Below are 24,121 nucleotides of genomic sequence, written 5' to 3' on the forward strand. Positions count from 1 at the left end.
TTCAAGAGGGCCTTGGACATAAGAACATAACAAAAAAAGAAAAGCACCTGAACCGATAGTCAGTTCAGACAAGTGACCGCAAACATGCAAATCATGTGCAGTAACAGATCATTACAAGAGCATTAACCAGACATTAAAAGTAGTCAAACCGACCCAAAGGCACAGACTGGTTACATTCTCGAATGTAACCAGTTCTGACAATTTCAGCTCTTTCTGTAGATTATTCCAAGAAATTGGGTCCACGTATTTAAAAGCAGGGGTTTTTTTGTAAAGCACAATGATGGGCAGCATCCAAACTCTCTAGGGACTGGTGAGGTGATTGATAAATTCTTAATAAAAAAATAATGGTAAAAATAAAAGCCTGCAGTGATCAAGCCCTTGAATGGTTTGGCTCTCTTTGCCATTTGAGAAAAACATGATTTACCTTCATTTAACACCAACTCAAGTAGAGTTAAATGAGATGGAACAACATCCATAGATCCAGATAATTCCGTCAGGGAAATTCAAGTGTAGCTCTCAAACAATAACGGTTAAATAAGGAGAGTTCACTTTAAAGAAGTGAGGTGGAGATGAGAGTTTGAAAGGGAGAATGACCAAGAGCACAGATTTAAACGACACAGAGTGGTGGCTGATTGGCTCTAAGAAGGAAGGCAAGAAGGTGATTGGACAACAGTAATGGTGTCAGTGTCTTCCTTGTGGAAATGATAAGAAAGCAACAAAACAAAAACTGAATAAAATAAATGGTAAACAATAAAAATCAGTTAGTTGTCTTGGAAGATAGTCATGACCAAGCTGTGAGTCTCTTGCACTGAGCAGGAACTTCCAGTAATAATAATTCTAATAATAATGATAATAATAATATATTTAATTTGTTGGCACCTTAAAAAAAACTACATATGGACACGTGTAGAACATTTCTCAAAACCTGTTTAATTTTTAATAATTAATGAGGCATTTCTTTCTGTGTGTAGTGCGTAGTTTCCTGCATTATTAGACACACAAAACAGATGCTGCACCTTCCCAGACTGTGGTTGGTAAGCCTTGTTAAGCCTGTGTCGGTGCAGACTCGCTGTTTGATGGTTAAGTAACACTTCCACAGAACTACTTGGTTTTAAAGAGCACTTAATTTGGTGGATCCTCCACTCAAAGCACAGAGTGAGTGTGTGGAGGGAGAGGCTCCAGGGGCTGGATTGGAATTGGGCCACAGGGAGGTTTAATGTTCCACAGGTGAACTTAATCAGACACTAACAATGGGAAGAAAACAACAGAGCCACACGAGGCAGTACCCTTAAAAAAAATGAAGCGTAAACCGTGGGTCCCTCCCATGTGACATTTTTGGTCTCTGACAGGTGAAAGGTGTGCGGTTAGTGCATCCGACAGTTGCCTTTCTTAAACTGCACACAGCATTCTCCAGCTGAGGAGTTGTGTTGGTGATTGCAGACTTCTTTCTCAATGAGTCATAAAGCTGGAGATGGGTTGAGTGTGACTAACTGAACGAGAGAGGGAGAGCATGATTACCTTAATGAAAGAAGGATGGGCTGACACAAGAGGACGTGGATTTTCCAGAATCCCGGGAGACGTGAGAATGTAGGTCAATCTAGCCCTGTGACATGCAGCATTTGTACACAGGGAGGAAAATCAACACTGCACGAGAGGCTGGGACAGGCAGGGACCTGGCCGTGATGTTCTCTAGCACATACGGTCGTATTTATGCCAGACCGGAGAATATCGAAAACAGTCAGATTTCCATTTGTTCCTAATCACAAAGAAAAATGTACCGACTGCAAAAAACCCCAAACAACTGCCATTGAAACAGTGTTCAGGACCTTTGGTCAGAAAGGACTGTGCAGAGGTAGATGGCAAACGAGTGAAAGGACAGGGGAGCGACATTTCTCCCTACTTCAGAATCAAATCTTTGGAGGGCTTCCACATTAAAACCAGATTTTAATACCAATAAAATATTAGTTATAGCTCATATTCCTAAATAAACTCGCATTTCATCCCTTTCAGCAAACATGAGTCGGAGATCATGGGACCCTCTCACTCCAGGGCCGGTTGGTAGGTTGGAGAATTAACAGGAGAATTACTGTAATCGGACTACAGAGCGCACCTGATTAAAAGCCGCATGCTCTAATTTTAGAAAGAAAATCAATTTTGTACTTGCACCGGATTTTAAGCTGTATGCGTTTCACTCGTAATATGAGATATTTACACAGAAATGTTACACGTGAGGATTTTTAACGTTTAATTTAATCCGTAAGGTAACATAAACGTGGTAACATAAACGTTATGGTAACATACAAAAATACATACTGCAAATGCTTTTTTTCCTCGAACAGCGCCTGTAACACGGCTACCTTTAAGTATACGTACGTATCAGTAACACACAATTACGTAGCTTATGGTTTTTTACGGAACAGTGCACAAACATTATGTCTCTTAACAACCGGTAAAAATATATACCGTATATATACTACTTATCAATTTTCTTGGTCGTTACCAGGCAAAATGTTTTTGGCCGCATGAAAAAAAAATGCATTAGCCGCACGTCAGTATAAGCCGCAGTGTTCACAGTGTGGGGAAAAGTAGCGGCTTGTGACCTGAAAACTACGGTAGGCCTACACGTTGTCTTGCTTCTTGTATTCTCTCGAAAGCTGTGTAATTACCAGAAAATAATACATAAATCCATAGCCAGGGTGGTACCATGGATGAAACACCCAAAAAGGGGAAAAAGAGGAAAAAAATAAGAAAAAATGTTGTTTTTTTTTAACTGTTGCTACACACATACAGCAAGTTTGAACATGGAAAGTCACTGCGGCAGTGAAACGAGTGAGACATTAACACAATGCAGCTGAGCTCACATCGCAGAACAGTTATAATTTACAACAGGGTTCCACCGCAGCGGGTAGAAACCTTTCCTGTTCATGGTTAATAACCACCTAAAACTTCTCCAGCTGGCTTAGACACATTAGCCCATTGCAAACAAACAAGGCTGAAACCCTGATATCATCTCCTCGGTCAAAAAAGTCATTATACGACAGCAAAAACTGAACCATAGACAGACGGATGTTATTTGCACGCAGAATGGAGGTCAGGTCAGAACGTTTTTTACAACGCCTGAAATATAGATCACATTTTTCTTTAAATAAACATTTTTAGTTTTTTTTTTAATCATTTCACACATTTAAATTCTATTTTATTTTTATCTGATTGCTTGGACTCTTGCAATCATCCCCTCTGTGCCTGTGATGTCTGAATCATTTTGGAAAAGCTGCTAGAAAATTATTTGTGTGCAAACTTTCTCTTACTAGCAGGTGTAACAGTGAGGTCTATGCGCCCCTCCCTGAGCCTGGTTCCTTCCCACTGTCACCAAGTGGTTGCTCATAGGTGTCGTCTGTATTATTGTAGGCTCTTTATCTTGCAATATTAAGTGTCTTGAGGCGTCTGTTGTTGTGATAAAAATTGAATTGAATAATATCCTCTGTGTTTTGAACACTGTCCTCATACTGCACATTGTGTCTTCAGCTAAAAGCTCTGTGGGAATCTTTTTCCTGCAAAAATATAATTTTTATGCCTGTCAAACTGTTACATTTTGCATTTTCTTCACACATATTCATACTAAAAAATGAAAACAAGTGGTGTATTTTGGTAAAAGGTTGCTAATAACAAAGTGTCTAAACATTTAACATCTAAACATGCAGTTTAAAATATTTTGTGTTGACACAACACAAGTTAGGTGTAGTCTTTATGCTTTAATGAGTCACATGTCAGGGTTAAATGATTTCGTTTGACCTTTGAAAACGTCAGGCACAAGGACTGAAAACCTTCGAAAGACCTTCATGAAGCCTGGAGAACTATTGATCAAGACCACTTTAGTATAATATGAGAAAGTCTGACTCCCTGGAAGTGAAATATAAGGATTTGTGCACAGAACTGCAAGTGCTTAAAAAATTAAATAAATGGATACCAATTATCTATAAATAGATAAATGGTTGAAACAGTCAAAAACCTATTGAACAGTACATAAAGTTACATGAATTACTCTGTAAATATAATGTACTGTTCTCCCTCCAAACTGCAGCAATAAAAATCCAAACTTTGACTTTTCAGCTGATTCAGTTGTGGTAGCATTGGTTTAATATGAAATCAGATGGATACATTTGAAGCATGATGGGTGTTGGAGCTTATCAGACAGGCCCGTGGGAGCATATCTAACAAAAATAGTTGGGAGTTACATGTTTGGATAACATTCTGCACCAAGACAGGATAAACCTCAGTGTAGCATCTGGTCACACTTTGTCCAATATTAGTTTTTTCCAAGTTTTTTGTAGATACTGGTACTTTCAGGATGTGTCAGTTTCCAAACAGATTTACTTTGATAAACATGCAACATAGGACACATAAATGCTGTAGTGAAATATATGATATCAGCTGTTCGCTTAAGCCTTTCACAGTGCTGGCTGTACTCATAGAAATGTCAGACCAGGAGAAGTGCATCAGTATGACACACATCAAACTGGCTCTTAATGCATTCCAGCCTGCAAAGCAGCGAGCACTCAAAATCATTGCTTACGCACACGCTCGCATGGTCTGCACTCTACTTTATTCATAACTAATGGCTGCCTGTTAACCTACATTAGACGCAGAGAAACAAAACAATTCCCTGGCAGGCCGGAAAATTCATGCTGCAAACTAAAGTGTCTGAATTAAAAAGGATTATCAGAGACTGTCCAACTGCCACTGCCATCAGTTTGTTTCCCATCAGTCCTGGGTTCATGCTTGCGCAGCTGTCGCATGTTTGGCTCGGTCTGCCTGCATGGAGCGGGCTAATGCACCAACTTTGCAGGCAGAAAATTTAAGACCCATGCACTTTATCTCCATCTAAAGATCATTAATTACCCTCCTGTATACAAGCAAACGGATACAGCATGCTTCCTCTGTGTCTTGAGAGCTCAGTAGTACATTGAACAACAGCCAAACTGCAGGTGAAACGCTTTTAAGTGTTGCTAATAAAAAAATGCTGCTTTATGCTGCAGAGGCAAGTCGTTCCCTTTGGCTCCCAGCTGTGAGTTAAATACTCATTTTATTAGTGAGGAAAGAATCCCAAACACGGATCAAATCCACACGCTGAGTAAAGACAGGAAAGAGCAATGACCGCTGACAAGTGTGGCTTCTTCTTCCACCGCCGCCTGTAGATTCTCAAATATGATAAAACCTGAACAATTAATGGAATTAGAGTGTAATGAGATTATTTTTTATTAATAAATACTACCCTGGAGAATAACCCCAGATCAGATTTCAGTTTCTGAGGAAAAGACTGCGTTGTGAACTGGAAAGGAAAGGTTTTGTGGTACAATTTGGTGCAGTCTGCTTCGCTGGCTCAGCCAGCCTGAGGTTGGAGTGCTGAAGGTGTAGAAGAGCTGCAGCTATAGCGCTTTGTGCAGCTTTGAAATCCTTCTTTCTGCTCAGCCCTGAAGTGTGAACATTACAAGGCTGGCTCAAGTCCATTATCAGTTCGACACATTCAGAAATTGGATTTTCTCTTAGTGATTGAAAGATGCAGAAAGCATGACACGGCCTGTGTCGTGTGATGAGATTGACTGGCTTGTTATTTAAGAGTGAATTTGTGTTTCACCATAAAAAATTTCTGCACTGATGGGGAAAAATGATTCTCCACCGCTCCTCTAAGAAAAATATTGAGTTCTCTCCAAGCTTTTAATAAAAAAGCATACTGCTATATGGTAAACCCTTTACTTTGTCATTTGCTTCATGGTCTAAGACTCAGTTTCTACAAAAGCAGCATGTGGTACATTATTGTTGAAGCTGGATTGTATTGTATTAGCTTACACGTTGTATTAGCTTACACGAAGGCAGAGTACCCACTGTCTTGTAGAACCCACCAGACCCCTGAGATTGTTTCACTCATGAAATCAGAAATCTGATATTGTTACCTAATTCCTATATCATGCTCTACCATCTATTTTAAGTGCCTTGGTGTGTGGGTGGAATGTGGGGCAAAAGGGCAGGAAGTCACAGTGTGAAATAGGAAATCTCATTATCGATGCAGTTTGCTGCTCAATGCTGCAGAGCTCCCAGTGTCCAGTTGCTCAATTCACACTATTAACAGAAGGTGAAAATCCAGGAGTTGAAACTGAACCTCAAGTCTCTGCTGTTGTGCTCTTCCCTTGCCTCCGTGAGTGTGCTTTTTTTAAAAGAATTTAGTTTTAAAATGATTCCTTAAAAGAAATTATAGATTTTATTTCACTGAATCCATAACACAATTATTTCTATCTTGAGATGCGGTTCTGAACACATAATAGAGCGGGACTCGGTGAAAGCAATGACACAGAAAAAGTCAGATACATTATGAAAGGAGCAGCTGGGGTTAGGACGGCTTGCAAAGTGGCTTGCAGAGCCTTTAAAAAAAAAGGGAGAGATACTTCTCTGAGCTGATCTGCCACGTTTGTACTTAACTTGTCTTTTGCCTGTTTAAGCTAATGCTGTGCTCGACTAAAGAAACAAAACATCAGCTTTCATTTAAATTCCAGTAAAATTTAAATGCTTTCCCGTGTAAAGATGCCAATATGCAGCTGCGTCTATTAATAAAATGCAACCTAGCTCCTTTTTGAAAGTTGCAAAGTGCTGTATATTCAGTTGTATAGTATTTGTTAGAGTTGTGCTTGAGAATTTTGTAAAAATTCTGAGTAACCTCAGTGTTTGCTGGCTTGTTGTTAAGTTATTTATAGTCTCGATTAAGGAGAAGAAGCTGGTTGATGAGCACCAGAACAGCAGTGACCCCCTGTTTCCATCCAAGGGGTCTGTGTGAGATGAAGGATTACAAATACCCCAGTATTTGGAAAAAGTAGAAGCCCTCTGCGAGAAGGGTTGAAGTCATTCCTTTCTCAGATGACTGAGGTCTTTTAATATCTGCTGGGCGATTTTCTGGATGTTTTATTAGTCTGTGGAGATCCTCTATGCTGTGGAGTGCTGGGCCAGCAGTCAGAGCAGCACACACCAGCAGACTGATCCTCAGTGCCAGTAATGTTGTGGGTGTGGAGCTTGACTGTGATGGCAGAGTCAGAAAGGAGCATGCTGTGCAAATTACAGACAGTATTGGACAATCCTTCACACCCTTTCCATAAAGTGCTGACCAGTTACTGGAGGATGTTCAGCCAAAACTCATTCCACCACAGAGTGGCAGTCACAGAAAACTAGCAATCACCTCCATAAATTAACTGAGCATTTCCCCAGAGCGTACACATGAAAGGAGTCATGCTGGCAGCATCTGATCAATCACAGTTATGTGTAAGTTCACTGGCAGAAGAGCAGCTGATGTTACAAATGAAGTAAAAAAAACTATACGAAGAGATTAAACACATAATACAGACTGAAAGCGACACAGCTGCTGCAGACAATGAAGAAGAGCTGGGGTGAGAGGAAGAGTGCGCAGTAGTTTGTGTAAATGACCTTTAAATTTGGTAAATATTTTTTACGATTGTTTGAAAGGCACTTCGGTTTTATTTTGAAATCCATGCTTTTATTTTGAAACAGGAAACTGGCACAAAACCGTTAAAGGGCTGTTAGTAACGTTTCTTTTAGGATATGATAAATAGTGTGCCTTAAAGTGAAAAATATGTACGTTTACTTTGCCAATTAGTACCTGGCTGACAGTGGCACAAGGTTTGTTAATGTTTTCTTTAACGGAATAAGTTACATGCAATCAAAATGTCGTTTAATAGAGTTTATGTTGTTAACCTTGACCTTGACCTTTATGTGTAGTTGTAAGTTAGTGAGGTGATATAATGAATTGAGTGATGTAAATTTGATGTATATGCTATATGTGAGCAGGAGAAATTTGTTTCCTTTGATGTTATGGTATTAATATTGCTGGTTTTGTTTTGCTCCTAGCTCTTACGGTGTCTTCACTGAATGTTTCAATAAAAACATTTCCAATAAAACCTCTGTGAAGCATCAGTATAAGAGACCATCATTCAGCCAGGGATGCTACAGTAAGAGCTTCAGCCTCACGAGTTTCACCTGACTGCCAAAGTCTATGATGAAAGAAGAGGGATTCATTGTGATGGTCTAAATGTGACACTCGCTCAAAATGGAAGCATCTCAGATATTAACTGCAGAAGCAGAAGGCTCAGATCAAATAAAAGACATCTGTCAAGCAAGCAAGGATGAGGAACTTCGCAGATCTGATCGCCCAAGAAATCCCACGGAGAAGATGCTTACATTTCAGAGAGAGGAGGCATACAAAAGGGAGAAGCGGCTCATGCACCTTTATGATCAATGGAAGATCCAGGCACGTAAGGCAAGAAATCAGCTAAAGCTAGACATTCCAGAAAGTGAAATCGCAGCTCTCATTGATATCTTAGAGAAATGCATGAATGATATTACGGACATTTATGTACAAATCAGAGATCACCTCACACCATCCAGTGAAACGAGACGTCGTGTTGATGCATGTGAGGCCGTAACAAAGGACATTATTAAAATTGCATATGAAAGAATATCAGGCATAGACGAAGACTATGATAGTGAAGCAGTCAAAGAACGCCTTCGTGAGCTCCTTAACAGAGACTATGCTCATTCCATATATGGATCCACAGTTTCACCTCCAAGTCAACACACTATAGACTCCATTGTCGCAGTAAAAAGAGCAGATGCTGCAGCAGAATTAGCAGCAAAGGAAGCAGAATATGAGTTGTTATTGGCGGAAGGAAAATAAAAGGAAAGGATCCAGCTCTTAGTAGAGCAACAGAAAAGGGATCTTGAAGCTCAAAAACATGAACTAGAAAGACTAAGGGCTGAAAAGGATATAAGAGCAGCACGAGCAAGATTGTCAATTTACAACCAAGATGTAATGCAGGAGGGCAGCTTGTGCTCTGCTAACAGCAAACTAAGGAACCAGGAACATATGCACCCACATCAAGCTGTGTCTCTGGCTCCAGTTCAGCATCTCATAAGATTTCCAGCTTCACCTCCACAGACAGATGTGTCCCACTTAGCTCAAGCAGTACAAGACAGCATAGCCATGAACAGACTTCCAATGCCAGAGCCACCTGTATTCACCGGCGACCCAATCCAGTTCATTGAATGGAAATCTTCATTCATATCCCTCATAGATAAAAGGAACATATGTTCAGCTGACAAACTGCATTACTTGAGAAGATATGTGGGAGGTCCTGCACGAAAGACACTTGATGGTATCTTTTACAGGGAGGATGATGAAGCGTATAAGGATGCATGGGATCGCCTTAATAGCAGGTACGGTCAACCATTCGTCTTGCAGAGAGCTTTCAGAGAAAAACTAGCTAGCTGGCCAAAGATCCACTCAAAGGATGCAGAACAACTCAGAGCATTCGCCGACTTCCTACATGCATGTCAGCAAGCCATGCCTCATATTAAAGGGCTGGACATTCTGAATGACTGTGAAGAGAATCAAAAGCTGGTCCAAAAGTTACCTGATTGGGCAGCTTCAAGGTGGAACCGCAAGGTGACCCAGTTTATGAAGGACAGACAGGAATTTCCAGCCTTTCAGGACTTTGTCAACTTCATGTCATTAGAAGCAGAGATTGCCTGTAACCCAGTAACTTCCCTCCATGCATTACGTTTATCAGACTTACCTGCAGAGAAACATCATCTGAAAGAAAGGAAAAATAAATCTACTGTTCTCCATACATAGACACTTACAGAGAATGAGAAGAATGTACCATCCAAGACAAGCTTAAAGCCCCCTTGTACATTCTGTCATGATAACAAACACCGCCTACATAGTTGTCCAGAGTTTAAAGGAACGCCTCTGGAAGAGAAAAGAAAGTATGTAAGGGAAAACAAACTCTGCTATGGTTGTCTGAAACCAGGCCATAATGTTAAAGACTGCCGCCACAGACACTTATGTGATATCTGTAAGGGACGACACCCAACTTGCCTTCATGACGACAGATATTCCAACATGAATGCTGTGTTAGCCTCTAATCAGAATACAGACGAAGCAGTTACGACATTGTCTCTCAATACAGAGACTGAGCACACATCTACAACTACATCCATGATTTTGCCAGTCTGGGTTTCCTCTTCCAACAACCCAGGAATAGAAAGGCTTGTCTATGCTCTGCTTGACACCCAGAGTGACACTGTGTTTATTGATGAAGATGTTAGTCGTAGCTTGACAACCAAGACCTATCCTGTAAGGCTAAAGCTAACCACCATGATCGGAAAGGACACAGTAACACACAGTGAAAGAGTCTCAGGTCTCAGAGTGCGTGGCTATACCTCCACAAATCACATTGATCTCCCTCCTGCCTATACCAAAGACTGCATACCAGTGAATCGAAGGCACATTCCTACCAGTGAAACGGCGAGGCATTGGAATCATCTCAAAGCAATAGCAGATGATATTCCACCACATTTAGACTGTGAAGTTGGTCTTCTAATAGGTTATAACTGCTCACAGGCACTAGCACCAAGACAGGTCATCCTAGGAAGAGATAATGAACCTTATGCAGTCCGCACAGACCTAGGATGGAGCATCATAGGCTGCTCACCACCTCACCTTGAATCTCCTCCTGTCGCCAACATATGCCATAGAGTAACTGTCAAAGAGCTTCCTCCAGTGACGCCATCCGATGCCATTAAAGTACTTGAGTCTGACTTTAAGGACATCAGCAAGGACAGCAGAACAGTGTCTCAAGATGACATCCTCTTCCTCAATATGCTAAAGGAAAGCATTTACATGAACGCCCATGGTCACTATGAGATGCCTCTCCCTTTTAAAGAGAGACCCTACCTTCCCAACAACAAGCAGTTAGCTATCATCCGGCTCAACCATCTCAAACGAAAGCTGCTGAACAACAAGAACTACAAGACTCACTACGTAACGTTTTTGAATGAGGTAATTAAAAACAATGATGCTGAAGAAGTTCTCTGTGAAGAGAAGGAAGGTGAAACATGGTATATTCCACACCACGGAGTTTATCATTCCAAAAAACCAGAGAAGCTCAGAGTGGTTTTTGATTGCTCGGCTAAGTACAAGGGAACTTGCCTAAATGATCATCTCCTGTCGGGCCCAGATTTGACAAATACTCTAACTGGTGTTCTTATCAGATTTCGACAGAACCATGTTGCTCTGATGTGCGACATCGAAAGGATGTTTCATCAGTTTCATGTGCGCGAAGCGGATAGAGACTACCTACGTTTCCTGTGGTGGAAGGATGGGAACTTCAGTGTGGAGCCACAGGAATTCCGTATGAAAGTTCACCTTTTCGGTGCTGCATCTTCACCGGGATGTGCCAACTATGGGTTGAAACATCTCGCTAAGGAGAACGAGAGCCTGTTTCCTCTGGGCTCCCAATTCATTATGAGGGACTTCTATGTGGATGATGGTGTCACAAGCATAGCAGATGTAGATGAGGCTATTCAGCTTGCAAAAGAAGCCCAAAGGCTCTGTGCTATGGGTGGTCTGCGACTACACAAATTTGTGTGTAACAATGCGAAGGTGCTTGAGAGTATAGCACCACCTGAGCGTGCCACTGAAGTAAAGGCTCTTGATCTTGCCTTTAGTGATTCATCGCTGGAAAGAGCCTTAGGAATCCACTGGCACATTGAGTCAGACAGTTTCAGGTTTCATGCCCGTTTGAAGGACCAACCAGAAACCAGGCGTGGTATACTATCCACTGTTGCCTCTCTTTATGACCCACTTGGGCTTATTGCTCCTTTCCTGCTAACTGGGAAAAGGGTTCTTCAAGAAATGTGTAGGCATGGTACAGGTTGGGATGACCCACTCATCAGTAAACTGCAACCAGTCTGGAGATCCTGGAAGAGTGATCTGGCAAATTTGGATAAAATCACCATACCCCGATGCTATGTACCAGCTGACTTTGGAAAGGTCACAAAGAGAGAGCTACATCACTTCTCTGACGCAAGCACGTATGGTTATGGCCAGTGCTCATGTGAATGACATGTGAATGGAAATGGAACTGTTCATTGTGCTCTGATTATGGCAAAGTCCAGAGTTGCTCCAATCAAAGCTGTGACCATCCCCAGGTTAGAACTGACTGCTGCTGTTGTATCAGTTGCAGCAAGCAATACTCTAAAGGAAGAACTGGGAATTTCAGGGATTGATGAATACTTCTGGACAGACTCCAAGGTTGTACTGGGGTACATTAACAACGAGTCACGTCGCTTCCACACATTTGTATCAAATAGGATTCAGAAAATACATCTCAGTACAACTCCTCAGCAGTGGCGATATGTTTCTACTGACAAGAATCCTGCAGACCTTGCTTCGAGAGGTTCTAGTGCAAGCAAGCTTCTGACATCGAACTGGTTTACTGGACCCAAGTTCTTATGGGAGAAAGAGGTATCACCAGAGGTAGAGGTAATCCCAGAAATCCCAGTTGGGGACCCTGAAGTTAAAAGGGTTCAAGCACTAAATTTGGAGTCTGCAGAACAAGTGACTCTTCCAGACCGCTTGTCAAAGTTTTCTTCATGGTGTAAGGTCAAACAAGCTGTTGCGCGACTTCTTCGCCGAACCAAGAGTGACAAGTCAACAAGTCACAGCACAGTTCAGGAGCGAGAGGATGCACAGCGCATCATTATAAGAGATTTACAGAAACGAGTGTATCGAGATGAGATCCAGCTACTTAGTAATGGCTTACAACTTTCACGGCAGAGTAAACTGTTTCGATTGGATGCCTTTCTTGACAAAGATGGAATCCTCAAGGTGGGAGGAAGACTGAAAAATGCATCTCTCCCTGCCTCTCAGAAACATCCAATGATCATTCCAAAGGACCACCACATAACGAGGATGATAATAGCTCATCATCATGAACAGGTTAAACACCAAGGAAGGGGTATAACCCTCAACGAGATCAGATCAAATGGATACTGGATCCCAGGAATGAACAGAGCTGTTGCATCTTATGTGCATCAGTGTGTCAAATGCAGGAAACTCAGGGGATCAGTGGAAGAGCAACGAATGGCAGACCTGCCATCTGAGCGGGTGGATCCATCTCCACCTTTCACTTATTGCGGAATGGACTGTTTTGGGCCATTTTTTACAAAGCAAGGGCGTAAGGTGAATAAGCGTTATGGTCTGCTTTTCACATGCCTTTGTTGTAGAGCAATTCACATTGAAATGGTGAATGATATGTCAGCAGATGCTTTCATTAATGGCCTCCGATGTTTTGTCTCCATAAGAGGAGCAGTACGACAAATAAGATGTGACCAAGGAAGCAATTTTGTTGGAGCTAAGAATGAAATGTATAATGCGCTGAAACAGATGGATGTCAATCATCTGACTGCATTCTTGGCTGAGAGGCAGTGCGACTTCATTATGAATGCTCCCCATTCAAGCCATGTTGGAGGTGTCTGGGAGAGACAGATCAGAACAGTAAGAAATGTACTTCGGTCCACTCTTTCACTCTCACCTGGAAGATTAGATGATGCCTGTTTGAGGACATTGTTTTACGAAGCAATGTCTATTGTGAACAGCCGTCCACTCACTGTGGATAACCTGAATGATCCAAATGGTCCAGAACCGCTGACTCCTAATCACCTACTCACTGTGAAACCGACTGGAGCCTTACCGCCTCCTGGGACGTTCATCAGAGAAGACATGTATGCTCGTAAAAGATGGCGCCATATCCAGTATCTAGCAGAGCAATTCTGGAACCGCTGGAGAAGAGAGTATCTCTCTAATATTGCCACTAGACAACGTTGGCATATTTCTAGAAGGAATCTGAAAGTTGGTGACATAGTCATCGAAAGGATGGATGATCTGCCACGGAACGAGTGGAGATTAGCCAGAGTTGAAGAAACAGTCGCTGATAAAGATGGGCTTGTGAGGAAAGTTAAGATTCGTCTTGGAGACCAGAAAATGAAAAGGGAGGGTCAATGTTCTGGCAAGCCATCTATAGTTGAACGGCCCATTCAGAAACTGATCTTGCTTTAAGAGGCTGTCTAAGACAATGACTATATCCTTTATTGTATGAAGACTTGTGGACATTACCTGCAGGCTCATGCATGGATAATTCTTTGTTTTCGTTATGTAAAAGGCCTTGTGGTTCAGGTCATTTGTTTTTAAAAATCATTTGTGTTATGGTTCTCCCTTTTGTTAAAACACTCATGATTTGGTGGGAGTGTAAATGACCTTTAAATTTGGTAAATATTTTTTACGATTGTTTGAAAGGCACTTCGGTTTTATTTTGAAATCCATGCTTTTATTTTGAAACAGGAAACTGGCACAAAACCGTTAAAGGGCTGTTAGTAACGTTTCTTTTAGGATATGATAAATAGTGTGCCTTAAAGTGAAAAATATGTACGTTTACTTTGCCAATTAGTACCTGGCTGACAGTGGCACAAGGTTTGTTAATGTTTTCTTTAACGGAATAAGTTACATGCAATCAAAATGTCGTTTAATAGAGTTTATGTTGTTAACCTTGACCTTGACCTTTATGTGTAGTTGTAAGTTAGTGAGGTGATATAATGAATTGAGTGATGTAAATTTGATGTATATGCTATATGTGAGCAGGAGAAATTTGTTTCCTTTGATGTTATGGTATTAATATTGCTGGTTTTGTTTTGCTCCTAGCTCTTACGGTGTCTTCACTGAATGTTTCAATAAAAACATTTCCAATAAAACCTCTGTGAAGCATCAGTATAAGAGACCATCATTCAGCCAGGGATGCTACAGTTTGACATTAAGAGTGCTGAATGAATGAGTGAGCAATTTAAGTGCTTTGGTCAGTGAGACTGGAGAAGAGATGCCAACTGCCTAAGTTAACAGACTTATCAAGATCACAGCCTTATCTTTAAATGACAGGAGAATCTGATGGATTATAAATTGAGGATTTCATTAAACTAATGTCTAAAGGACAGTTTTAGTTTTTATTCTTTTGATTGCAGCCCTGAGAGCAATAAAAGATAAATATCAAATAGACTACACTTTAATTCTGTGTGCAAATTGGGTATAAGATCAGCACCTGGAAATAGGTACTCTGTTTTAGGATGACATGTTAATGCTTAGAGGAGTGGGTGGTAAAATCCATCTGTACTATCCACACACAGAAGTCAGAAAGATCCTCCAGGATATTTAATAATTTTCAATTAAATGTTATAAAGTTCATAGATACGTATCAGCCAGAACCTTCTTCAAGGACAAGATTTACAACTATACAAACAGAGCAGTTATAGAGTACTGAGATAGATACTGCACATATCTTGAATAAGACATTGTCATGGCAACAATAGATGCAAACTGAGCAATGTAGCTAAAACGATGGTATTACACTAAGTGGTTTTAACATCTTTCCATCTGAAAATGTGATTTTCTGTCCACTATGCAGTATCAGGGTCTTTATCCTGTTATTTTGCTCCTTTATTCTTTTTTTAACAGGGTAGGTTCAGTGATCCAGTGAATGGTGTTTATTTTCAGTGACACCAAAACAAATTCCTGTCGGAGTGTTGCTGTTGGCAGAAGAAGCAAATGTGATGGTGCTATCACAGCACCACACTGGGCCCGATGCTCATGCCCTCTGCCAGAGCATCTGTGCCGAGCTTGGCCACTGGATCGGGATTTGGCAGGCAACGCTCGAGGCAGCAGGCCGTGTGTTTCTTAAGGCCGGAGTCTCCCCTGGGGTGACAGAGAGGGGACAGAACAGGGAACAGGTTTCTTTGCTCCAGCGCCAGCAGCACGGCTGTGTGTGAGCACGAGTGTCGATGTGTGCACTCACTTGCGGGAGATGGCGAAGTGGTGGGAACGCCTTCGAGTTCAATGCAGAGTGAAAAAGGCAGCAGCTGCTGAGTGAAACGCCAGCACTGTGCATTGTTGTCATATATTGTTCTTTGGAACAGTGAAGCTGTTCAGGCTGAGTCGGATACTCCTCACGGCCTCACCAACTTTTACAGCCTTCAAGCAAACTAATGGAAGCTTCCTGGAGTTATGTTATTGGTAAAACCACTGTATTAATATTAATTATCAATTAACATTATTAAGTCCGGTGCAATTGTCGATTTTCTTTATGTCTTTACAACATATGACATTCAGAAATTATAAAAATGACGTCTATCGTTTTTCCTTGTTAGCATCAATGACCAGTAACTTTTCACTTGGAAGCTTCCCTCTGAAAGGGCAATTATCAGATCATGATTTACAATATGTTACAGTGCTTCACTGTTAAAGGCTTCCTGAGAGTCTGTGCACTGCACAGAAACAGAGCTATTAACCTTTTTAGTCCTGGCTTCATACTCAACTGAATGAAATTATGCACTTAACATTCAAGGCTGAGCTGACGACAGTTTCTCCTGCCCATACGTCACAGTGTTATAGCACAGAGCGGTAATGGGATTGCATAATGTAAAAATGGCCCAATTAACACTAAAGTGGACAAAGTGAATGGTAACGTTTACGTCTGCATTTAGATTTACTGCTTGACATCTTAAGTGCTGCATTTTTGTTGGCTTTGTAGTAATAGGTTTGCAGTTTCAGGCCTAAGAAGATGCCCGCTCCAGTCTTTCTTTTCTGTCTTTTTGTTTAGTTTTGTTCTGCGATGGGGGGAAAACATGGATGAGCAGAACATCAGACATATGTAGGCGGTACCACAGATGTCTCGTACCAGGCTACATGGAGTTTGCTCAGGCAGAGATGGGAATTATGCGAAAATAAATACAATACATTTTCTTAGGAACAACACAATGTTGTCATATAGTATCTAACGTATAGAGCAAAAGTCATTAACCACCCCTCATTTTTATCATTTCTTTGATTGAATCTCTGAAAACTATCAAAGATAACAGCTTGACAGACAGAAAATATTATTATTTCAAAAGCACGGTGATTCCAAAAGAAGTATTAGTCAAAAGCTTGGCATATGTTTGTAGAGTGTGCAGGGTGACTTTAAATTTTTAATGAAACTGGACAAGTGGAGGAAAAAAGAAGTGGCAGACAAACAAAAAAACTATCTGCAGCAGGTGAACGGTATCTAAAAGTCATGTCCTTAAGAAACAGAAAATAAAAACCACAGGACTCAAAAGGGATGCTGTCAACAAGAAGCCATTCTTAAGGTAGGGAAAGGGGGGGAACGGTCGATTAATGCCAAATTATAACAGAACAGTTTTTGCCTTATATACTGTATTTCCACATGTGTTAGCACATTTTAATACATATTGCACCTATTTCCCGTTTTTATCCCAAAATATAAAGAAATGGGGGTTGTCCAAGTATTTGCATAGTACTGTATATAGATGGGTATATTTGGTACACTTTTTTCAGATTCGATGCAATCCAATGCAACAGCTGTGCAATAGATTCTACATTTGCAAAGCTTATACATTTTCACTCCACTGCTTAGTGAAAGGGCCAAAAATGTGACCACTGTTACTCAGCGAAGAAAGTCAAACAAACGTCAGAGGGTTGTTTGACCAGTCGTGTGATATCAGTGGTTGACTTTAGTTCCATTAAGTAGATTTGACCCCAATGCTGCAAAATAGGACAAAAAAGCCAAATGTGCAGTCTGTGCAGCAGGTATCATTCAGCTGTCAGTGCCTACTCAAATCAACATCTAGACACCTATAGCATAGCTCAGACAGATGCTGTTGTTGGCTTGGGACCAATGGGAACAGGGTAGAATACAAAACAGGAGTACAAGAATGCTGCATATTGTCTGTGTGTGAGGCAGCTCGCACACAATGCGAGCCTTCATTTGGTTTGCTTCCATTGTGCCTGGGATTTCTTGGGTCCTGTCTCAGCTGAAGAACAGAAAAGTCTTCATTCAGCCTGCTAGGGCTTCTTCAGACCTGCCATTGTCGTGGCATCTCGTCTCTCTGTCGCAGTGTTTTCCTTTCCCTCGAGGATGATTGATACCTCTCCGCTGCAGAGACACGACTTTATAATTGTCGCTCAGCAGACTGTGCGGTTTGGAAGCTTCTGACTGATACCGGTGCCGCCTCACCTCTTCGTTTCCTGTTCTCAAAATAGGAAAGTCAGAGAGGATTGAGATTACTTACAAGGTCAATGAGGCTGTCTTGCTAAACGATACTGAATATGGTTGATGGTTTAATAATGCAGTCGCCTTGGACTTTCACTCAGACATTTCTCTCTTCCGTGCCTCCCATGGCTGTTTTAACCAACAAAACTTGGTGAATAGCTACTTTTACTCCTGAATGCACCCGAATAATTTAGGAGTGATGTCATTCGAAGTAGCAGCACTGTGAACACACTGTTTAATTTTGCCGTAAAAAGGAGAGCCAGATGATAAATGGTTGACCTCCAGACTGAGCCTGCTCTGAATGATTTAGTCAAAGCAGCCAAAGTGCCTCGAAAGAATGGCTCCTTTAGGGGGAAAAAACACAGACACACACACACAAAACTTTTCTTCTTCTTACGTTTTCTGAGGAAGTGCCTGAAAAAAGTCGTGACAGGCTTGTTAAAGCAGCCCCCCCTCCTCAACACACACCACCCTAACAATGCTACCCCGCCACTGTTCTCCTTCACTGTTGCTCTTCTGCTCTACTGGTTGATGACGACTAAGAGGATTTAGCTCAGCCTGCTGCAAAACCCTTGGTTCCCTTCAAGTTAGACTAAGAAGTGTAGGAAAATGTTCGTGTGAACTTCACTTTCAGTTAGATGGGATTTTCTTTTGTCGTTATTCTGAACGGAGATCACTTTTAGGTGCTCACGGGCCACTTCTGGTCACATGTTTGATTGCAACCTCGAAATTAATTAAAAAGCCAAAGTTCCTAAATGTGAATATTTGGTTGACACTTGGATCAAATAGAAGAGTAAGGGGCTCATAATACCCGCTATCCGGCTTACATAAAAATAATATCACATTAGCTGTTATAAGCCGCCGTGTCTGCCGGTCGTGCACGTCTCGATTTCAGACAAATTTTACACATCAGCACTGGAAGTGAAAACCCAAAGCAAAGACATACTTTTGCATCACCTCCCTCTGCATAATCTGTGAATCCCCGAGTTTCTGTACTGATATGTCATTAAATCTGTGGTAAAAATCAACACGATCATACACTTGTGTCTTATGTACACTGTATATAATGGCAGCTAATCCCCCACTCTAGAAAGCGACAGCTCTAAGAAGACTTATTAATATTTGCAGGAGTGCCTATTATGCAGGAGATGTCCATTAAAGTCACAGTTAAAGAGTTCTAAAAGAAAAATGTCAACAGAAGTTTAAATGAAAGTCTTTCTGGCAACATGGCCTAAAGGCAGTTTTTTTTTTTCTTCTTCTCTTCTACTAAATGTGTCAATGCTACAACCCACAAACGTTTCTACAGAGTCTCAGGAGGTAGAGTGGGTCGGTGGCTCGATCACGCCGGCAGCATCTTTGGGCAAAATACAGAGGATCCTTTCTGTTTCGAAAATGGGAAATTTTTGAAACGTGTTCAAACAAACATGGAAAAACAGTGTGACATTATTTTTCTGTGTTCATAAACCTATTAGTTTTGGCACGATCCCCAACACCACTGGGTCCAATGTAGCCCCAAACAATGACAGAGCTTCGACCAGACATTCACGGTCTCTCCTGACCTCCTCCACACACATATTGATAACAATTAATAGGTCAGGAGAGTTAAAATTTGGATTCAAAAGACCTGTTTCCATCATTGGAGTCCACTTCTTGTGTAATCTGGCATACGTCAGCCATAAAAATAGCTACTTGAAAGCCACTGAGACAATTTCTGATGAGGCTTTATTGAACACTAGCTGGATCAACTGAAGGGCGGGATGAATCTTGCACGTCTTGTGTTAAGTCTTTACTGGATTTTTTCCTATTCCTTTAATGACATGAATATTAGATACTGTTCATTTGCTGGAGATAGCTCTTTGGGAATCATCTTAGTGCAAAAATCTTATTTTTATGCCTGTCAAACTGTGTTATGTGTTGCATTTTTTTTAATAGTTAGGTGCAGTTTTTATGCTTGAATGAGTCACAGGTTATACGACTGATCTGAAAATAAGATAAAAAGCAGCCGGTGTTCAAAGAAAAACTTTGATAGACCATCAGAAAGCCTGGGGAACTATAAATTACAAGAAAATCTGACTCCATGGATGGAAACCTGAAGAAGTAAAGGGTGGCTCGAGACCTTTGCGCAGTTCTGTACGTGTTCTGTGCAATTGTTGGCCGTCATCTCTTTTCCTGAGCGTGTTTAGTAAACTCACCATCTGGGTTGTTGTGAATGACTCATGTGTTTGTGCTTATTAAAAACACCCCAGCAGTACTAAACTAAACATGTTTTCCTGCCTTCATCTCTTTCTGCGTGTCTGTGTTTAGATTGTGCAGTCTGACCCTGAAGAAGCTGGTCGTCATGAGGGAACTTGATAAAGAGCTGATTTCTGTGGTCATAGCAGTAAAAATCCAGGTACGCTCTACATACAGTTATAAACACAACACAACAGAATGTGGTTTGTGTGTCCTGGTTGAGGTAGTCATGTTGATTGATCTCATTTTGGTCATTTAAAGAAATGTTTTGTTTTAAATGGTAGTACGCATCATTTTAGGTCCTTCATATGCACACTCTATAAAGTGTTGCAAAGTAAGTAGCAGCTTTCAGAGAGAGTGCATACTTTCAGCATATAGTGCTCATTAAATGAAACACCAAAGGGTTAGTATTTTTTAAATTATTTAAATATTCATGTGTGTTTTTGCAGGGCTCCAAACGGATTTTAAGGTCCCATGAGATTGTGCTGCCACCCAGTGGGTCTGTGGAGACTGATCTGGCTCTCACCTTCTCGCTGCAGGTAAAGGAGAAAAAAAAAAAATCATCACCTTAAAAAAAACAACAATGAGAAAACTCAAACATATGTTCCCAAATAAACCATATGGGAACAGGTCTTAACTCTGCATTTGTTCTTCTTCTCCGAGGTAACATCTGACATTGTTAACTATGCGTGGGATGAGGTTTATTGCCATAGTTGCCATGGTAACACAGTTCCATTATAGATCATTTTGAGTATTGTAAGAAATGAAGAAATGTATTTTCCGCAGTGCTGAAAGCATGTATTAGTCTTTGAGCGTGCACAGATATTAAGCCTGGCAACAACAACGTCGTTGCCCACCTCTCAATTTTAAATACACTTAGTCATTGAGGGCTAGCAGGAGGGACTATGCGCTTACCTGCTGCTCCTTGGCAGGTAGCTCCATGCCCTCCTGGGTTTTAATTGCACCTTAGAACACATATGCATCAACACTACAATGAGCGGGTGGAGGGAGGTTTGGAGTCTTCTCCCACCCCCATTCTCTGCGGCCTGCTGGAGCGGGAGGGCTAGTAGGAGGAGTTGGCCGTCCGACTGCGGTCTGGGGTGTGGGGCCTCCCTGCTGCTGCGGAGTCGGGGTGGTCTGCCTCTCCCCACCGCAGGGAAAAGGGTAACACCACCTGGGTCTGGGTGCAATTCCCCCCTCCAGGGGCAAGGGTACCTAGACCCGGTTTGTAGAGTACGCTTGGGGAGTGTGATTGTGTGTACAGCGTCTCTTTATGTCTGTCTCCACGTTGGTTGAGTGTGGAGTGAGTGCATATGAGAGCATGAGGGTGGGAATGGATGTTTGTGTCTGTGTGTGCCTGTATGTCTGTGTCTATATGTCAGGTTGGGTATCAGACGCCACCTCTCTGGGGACACCTCAGGCCCTCCAAGGTTTGGAGGCCTATCTCCACCCACCACCACTTCCCCTGCCGGTGGCGGACTCCCTCAGGTGTCGGTGTGTTGGTGGTTCTTTGTGTCTGGGGGTGGGCGTCCGGGTACACACCGGCTCACTCCTTGGCGGCCGCTTGTCGGGGCCTGGGGCCTGGGGCTCGCTCGGGCCCCTTTGGAGGTGGGGTGCCCCCGGCCTCTCGGCCTGGGGCTCGGTCACTCAGGCACAGCTGGGGGCCGGCGGAGCTCACGGGCGCGTCACTGCAACTCCCCCTGACTTCTGCTCCGCGGCTGCTGGGCGAGCCCTCATCTGGGACTCTCCTCAGCTCTTACTGGGACAGTGGCGCGGCTGCCCCTCTGTTGGTCTTCCATGGTCTCTTGTGTTCTGGGGGCCTCTGGATGTCTGGAGTTTTGATCTCCTCCATACCCGCTTCACACCCTGGAGGACGGGGCTGTGGCCCCCCCACACTCCCTAGCAGATCATTACATGGAGAAACCTTTGGAATGCAAGCATGCTGATCCACACAGGTATGCACACAGGTGTACACACGGGTATTCACAGACGCGGACTACAGCTTTCTTGGCTGCTGCCTCAAAGCACACTGTGCGCTGTCTATCTTGCGTGCTGCACAATATCGTTTATTATTTAGTAAATATTGATATCTATGACTAGCTAGTTTATTGTGATGGTGCTTTGTTTTCTCTATTATTATGTTACTCTTTGTTGTTTGCTGTCTCCTCTGTTTGTTTTTTTTGTTTGTTTGTTTTTTTTTCTCCATACAGGTGACCCAGGGGTTCTTTTTTTTTTCTCTCTCTCTTCCCCCCCCTTCTCACCGTCTCTTCTCCCCTTTGGTTTTCTTTCTTTCTCTCCCCCTCTTTCTCTCATTCATTCCCCCTGTCCTATTTATTAAAAAAAAAAAAAAAAAAAAAAAAAAAAAAATGACAAAGGATGAACTGAAGGTCTGCCATCACGTAATGTCGCATACTGCTGTTTCTGATGTCATTTAAAAAAAAAAAAAAAAAAAAAAAAAAAGCCTGGCAACAACAAAATCTGCATCAATTTGTGCACGCACACGCGTTCACTACAAGCTGGAGGCTGAGGCAAACTTTAATGGCGTGTCTCTGGACTATTTTCAGTCAGCTCGGTTTCAAAAACAAACCCACAGGGTGATGAAGAGGCAGATTAGGCGACTTTTAATTGAGGATGTTTGAATTGCTCGTAATGCAGTAATTAGCATTTGTCATTTTAAGTGAACAGTTCATCAGTTTATGATTATGTGCAGCTGACTCGAAGGAAAACTACAGCACCTCTCTAATGAAGGAACTGTCCCGCAGTGCTCCAGTTTGCCTCGCTGATGGTTTTGAACACCAGTGCTGGCTTTTTCTATGTATTTGTTTTTGTTTTTTTGTCTTTTTATGGACTTTGAGTGAAATATAGAATATCAACAGACCTTTGCTCAAATCTATACTCCAAGCTGTGGGTCCAAGTATGAATGAGTAACTTACACTTTTTCCTCCTTGTTTTCCTGTTTCTCTCACACTCAGTACCCACACTTCTTAAAGCGGGAAGGAAACAAGCTGCAGATCATGCTCCAGCGGCGGAAAAGATACAAGAACCGAACCATTTTAGGCTACAAGACTCTCGCGATTGGATCTATCGATATGTCAGAGGTACAGTCTTGCCCTGCATATATGCTCATGTTCTTCGCCTCAAGTGTTAACAGTGGGTTCAGGAGCTCTGCTGCACTTGTGTTCTGAAGACTCTCTTTAATAGCAGAAAAGTGCCGGTCATTTTTCTACCATCGTGCCAAAACACTTAAAACACTTAAAAATAAGTAATAATTGAAAGCCTTAAATTATCCTTAACATGTCCCTCTGTGTGGATACAGTTCTTTTTTTCCCCCGTTTCAACCCAGATTATGATTTTTATTAAATAAATACACATTTTATTGTTGTTCAAATTAGAGGCTTATAAGTTCTAATAAAAGTATCTTCTGAATTAGGGCTCATAACCCAAAGAGATGTTGGGCAGCTTTTTGTGCTCATCCAAAAACCAAGTGACTGATTATGAGCCCTTGGCACAGACTTGTAAAAGATCCTGTCCTATATAGACTCTCAAACTTAAAGAAACACACAGCGACCTCAAATCTCAAACCACAAGTCAAGCTGTTGGTGTTGTTGCGTTGGTTGTCTGTGGTCATTCTCTTTGCAGTGGTTTGGCTTTTACTTTAATAAATTTTGTGTCTTTGTTGTTTGCAAGTCATTTTGTGCATTGTGTTGTTGTTTGTAGGCATTTTTTAGTTTCTTTTTGTGTTTATGGTGAGAATTTATAGTCAGTTTTGGATTTCTTAGCAGTTTTTTTTAAATAATTTTGAGTTTCTTTGCTGCTGCTTTGAATTATGCTGAGGCTGAGTACAGTAATATATCATATCTTTGTCATGCCTTGTACCTCGTTGTGGTAGTGAACAG

General features: G+C 41.7%; 1 protein-coding gene across 4 annotated transcripts in view; it reads left to right on the forward strand.

Moving 5' to 3' along the window:
* Positions 1-24,121, forward strand: part of pacs2 (phosphofurin acidic cluster sorting protein 2) — a 72,246-nt gene that overhangs the window by 25,981 nt on the left and 22,144 nt on the right. For 3 of the 4 annotated variants that reach the window (XM_085390997.1, XM_085391000.1, XM_085390998.1), the window contains exons 2-4: positions 20,298-20,385; positions 20,675-20,764; positions 23,198-23,323. In XM_085390997.1, coding sequence (XP_085247123.1) covers positions 20,298-20,385; positions 20,675-20,764; positions 23,198-23,323 — 304 coding nt within the window. Of the gene's footprint in view, positions 1-20,297; positions 20,386-20,674; positions 20,765-21,612; positions 22,181-23,197; positions 23,324-24,121 lie in introns of those variants that run through there. The other variant, XM_085391001.1, reaches the window with a different exon arrangement.

Source organism: Rhamphochromis longiceps, linkage group LG19 (genome assembly GCF_057381845.1).
Source record: "Rhamphochromis longiceps isolate RC_006_pf linkage group LG19, R_longiceps_female_GT1.1, whole genome shotgun sequence".
In the NCBI taxonomy this organism is placed as follows: Eukaryota; Metazoa; Chordata; class Actinopteri; order Cichliformes; family Cichlidae; genus Rhamphochromis; species Rhamphochromis longiceps.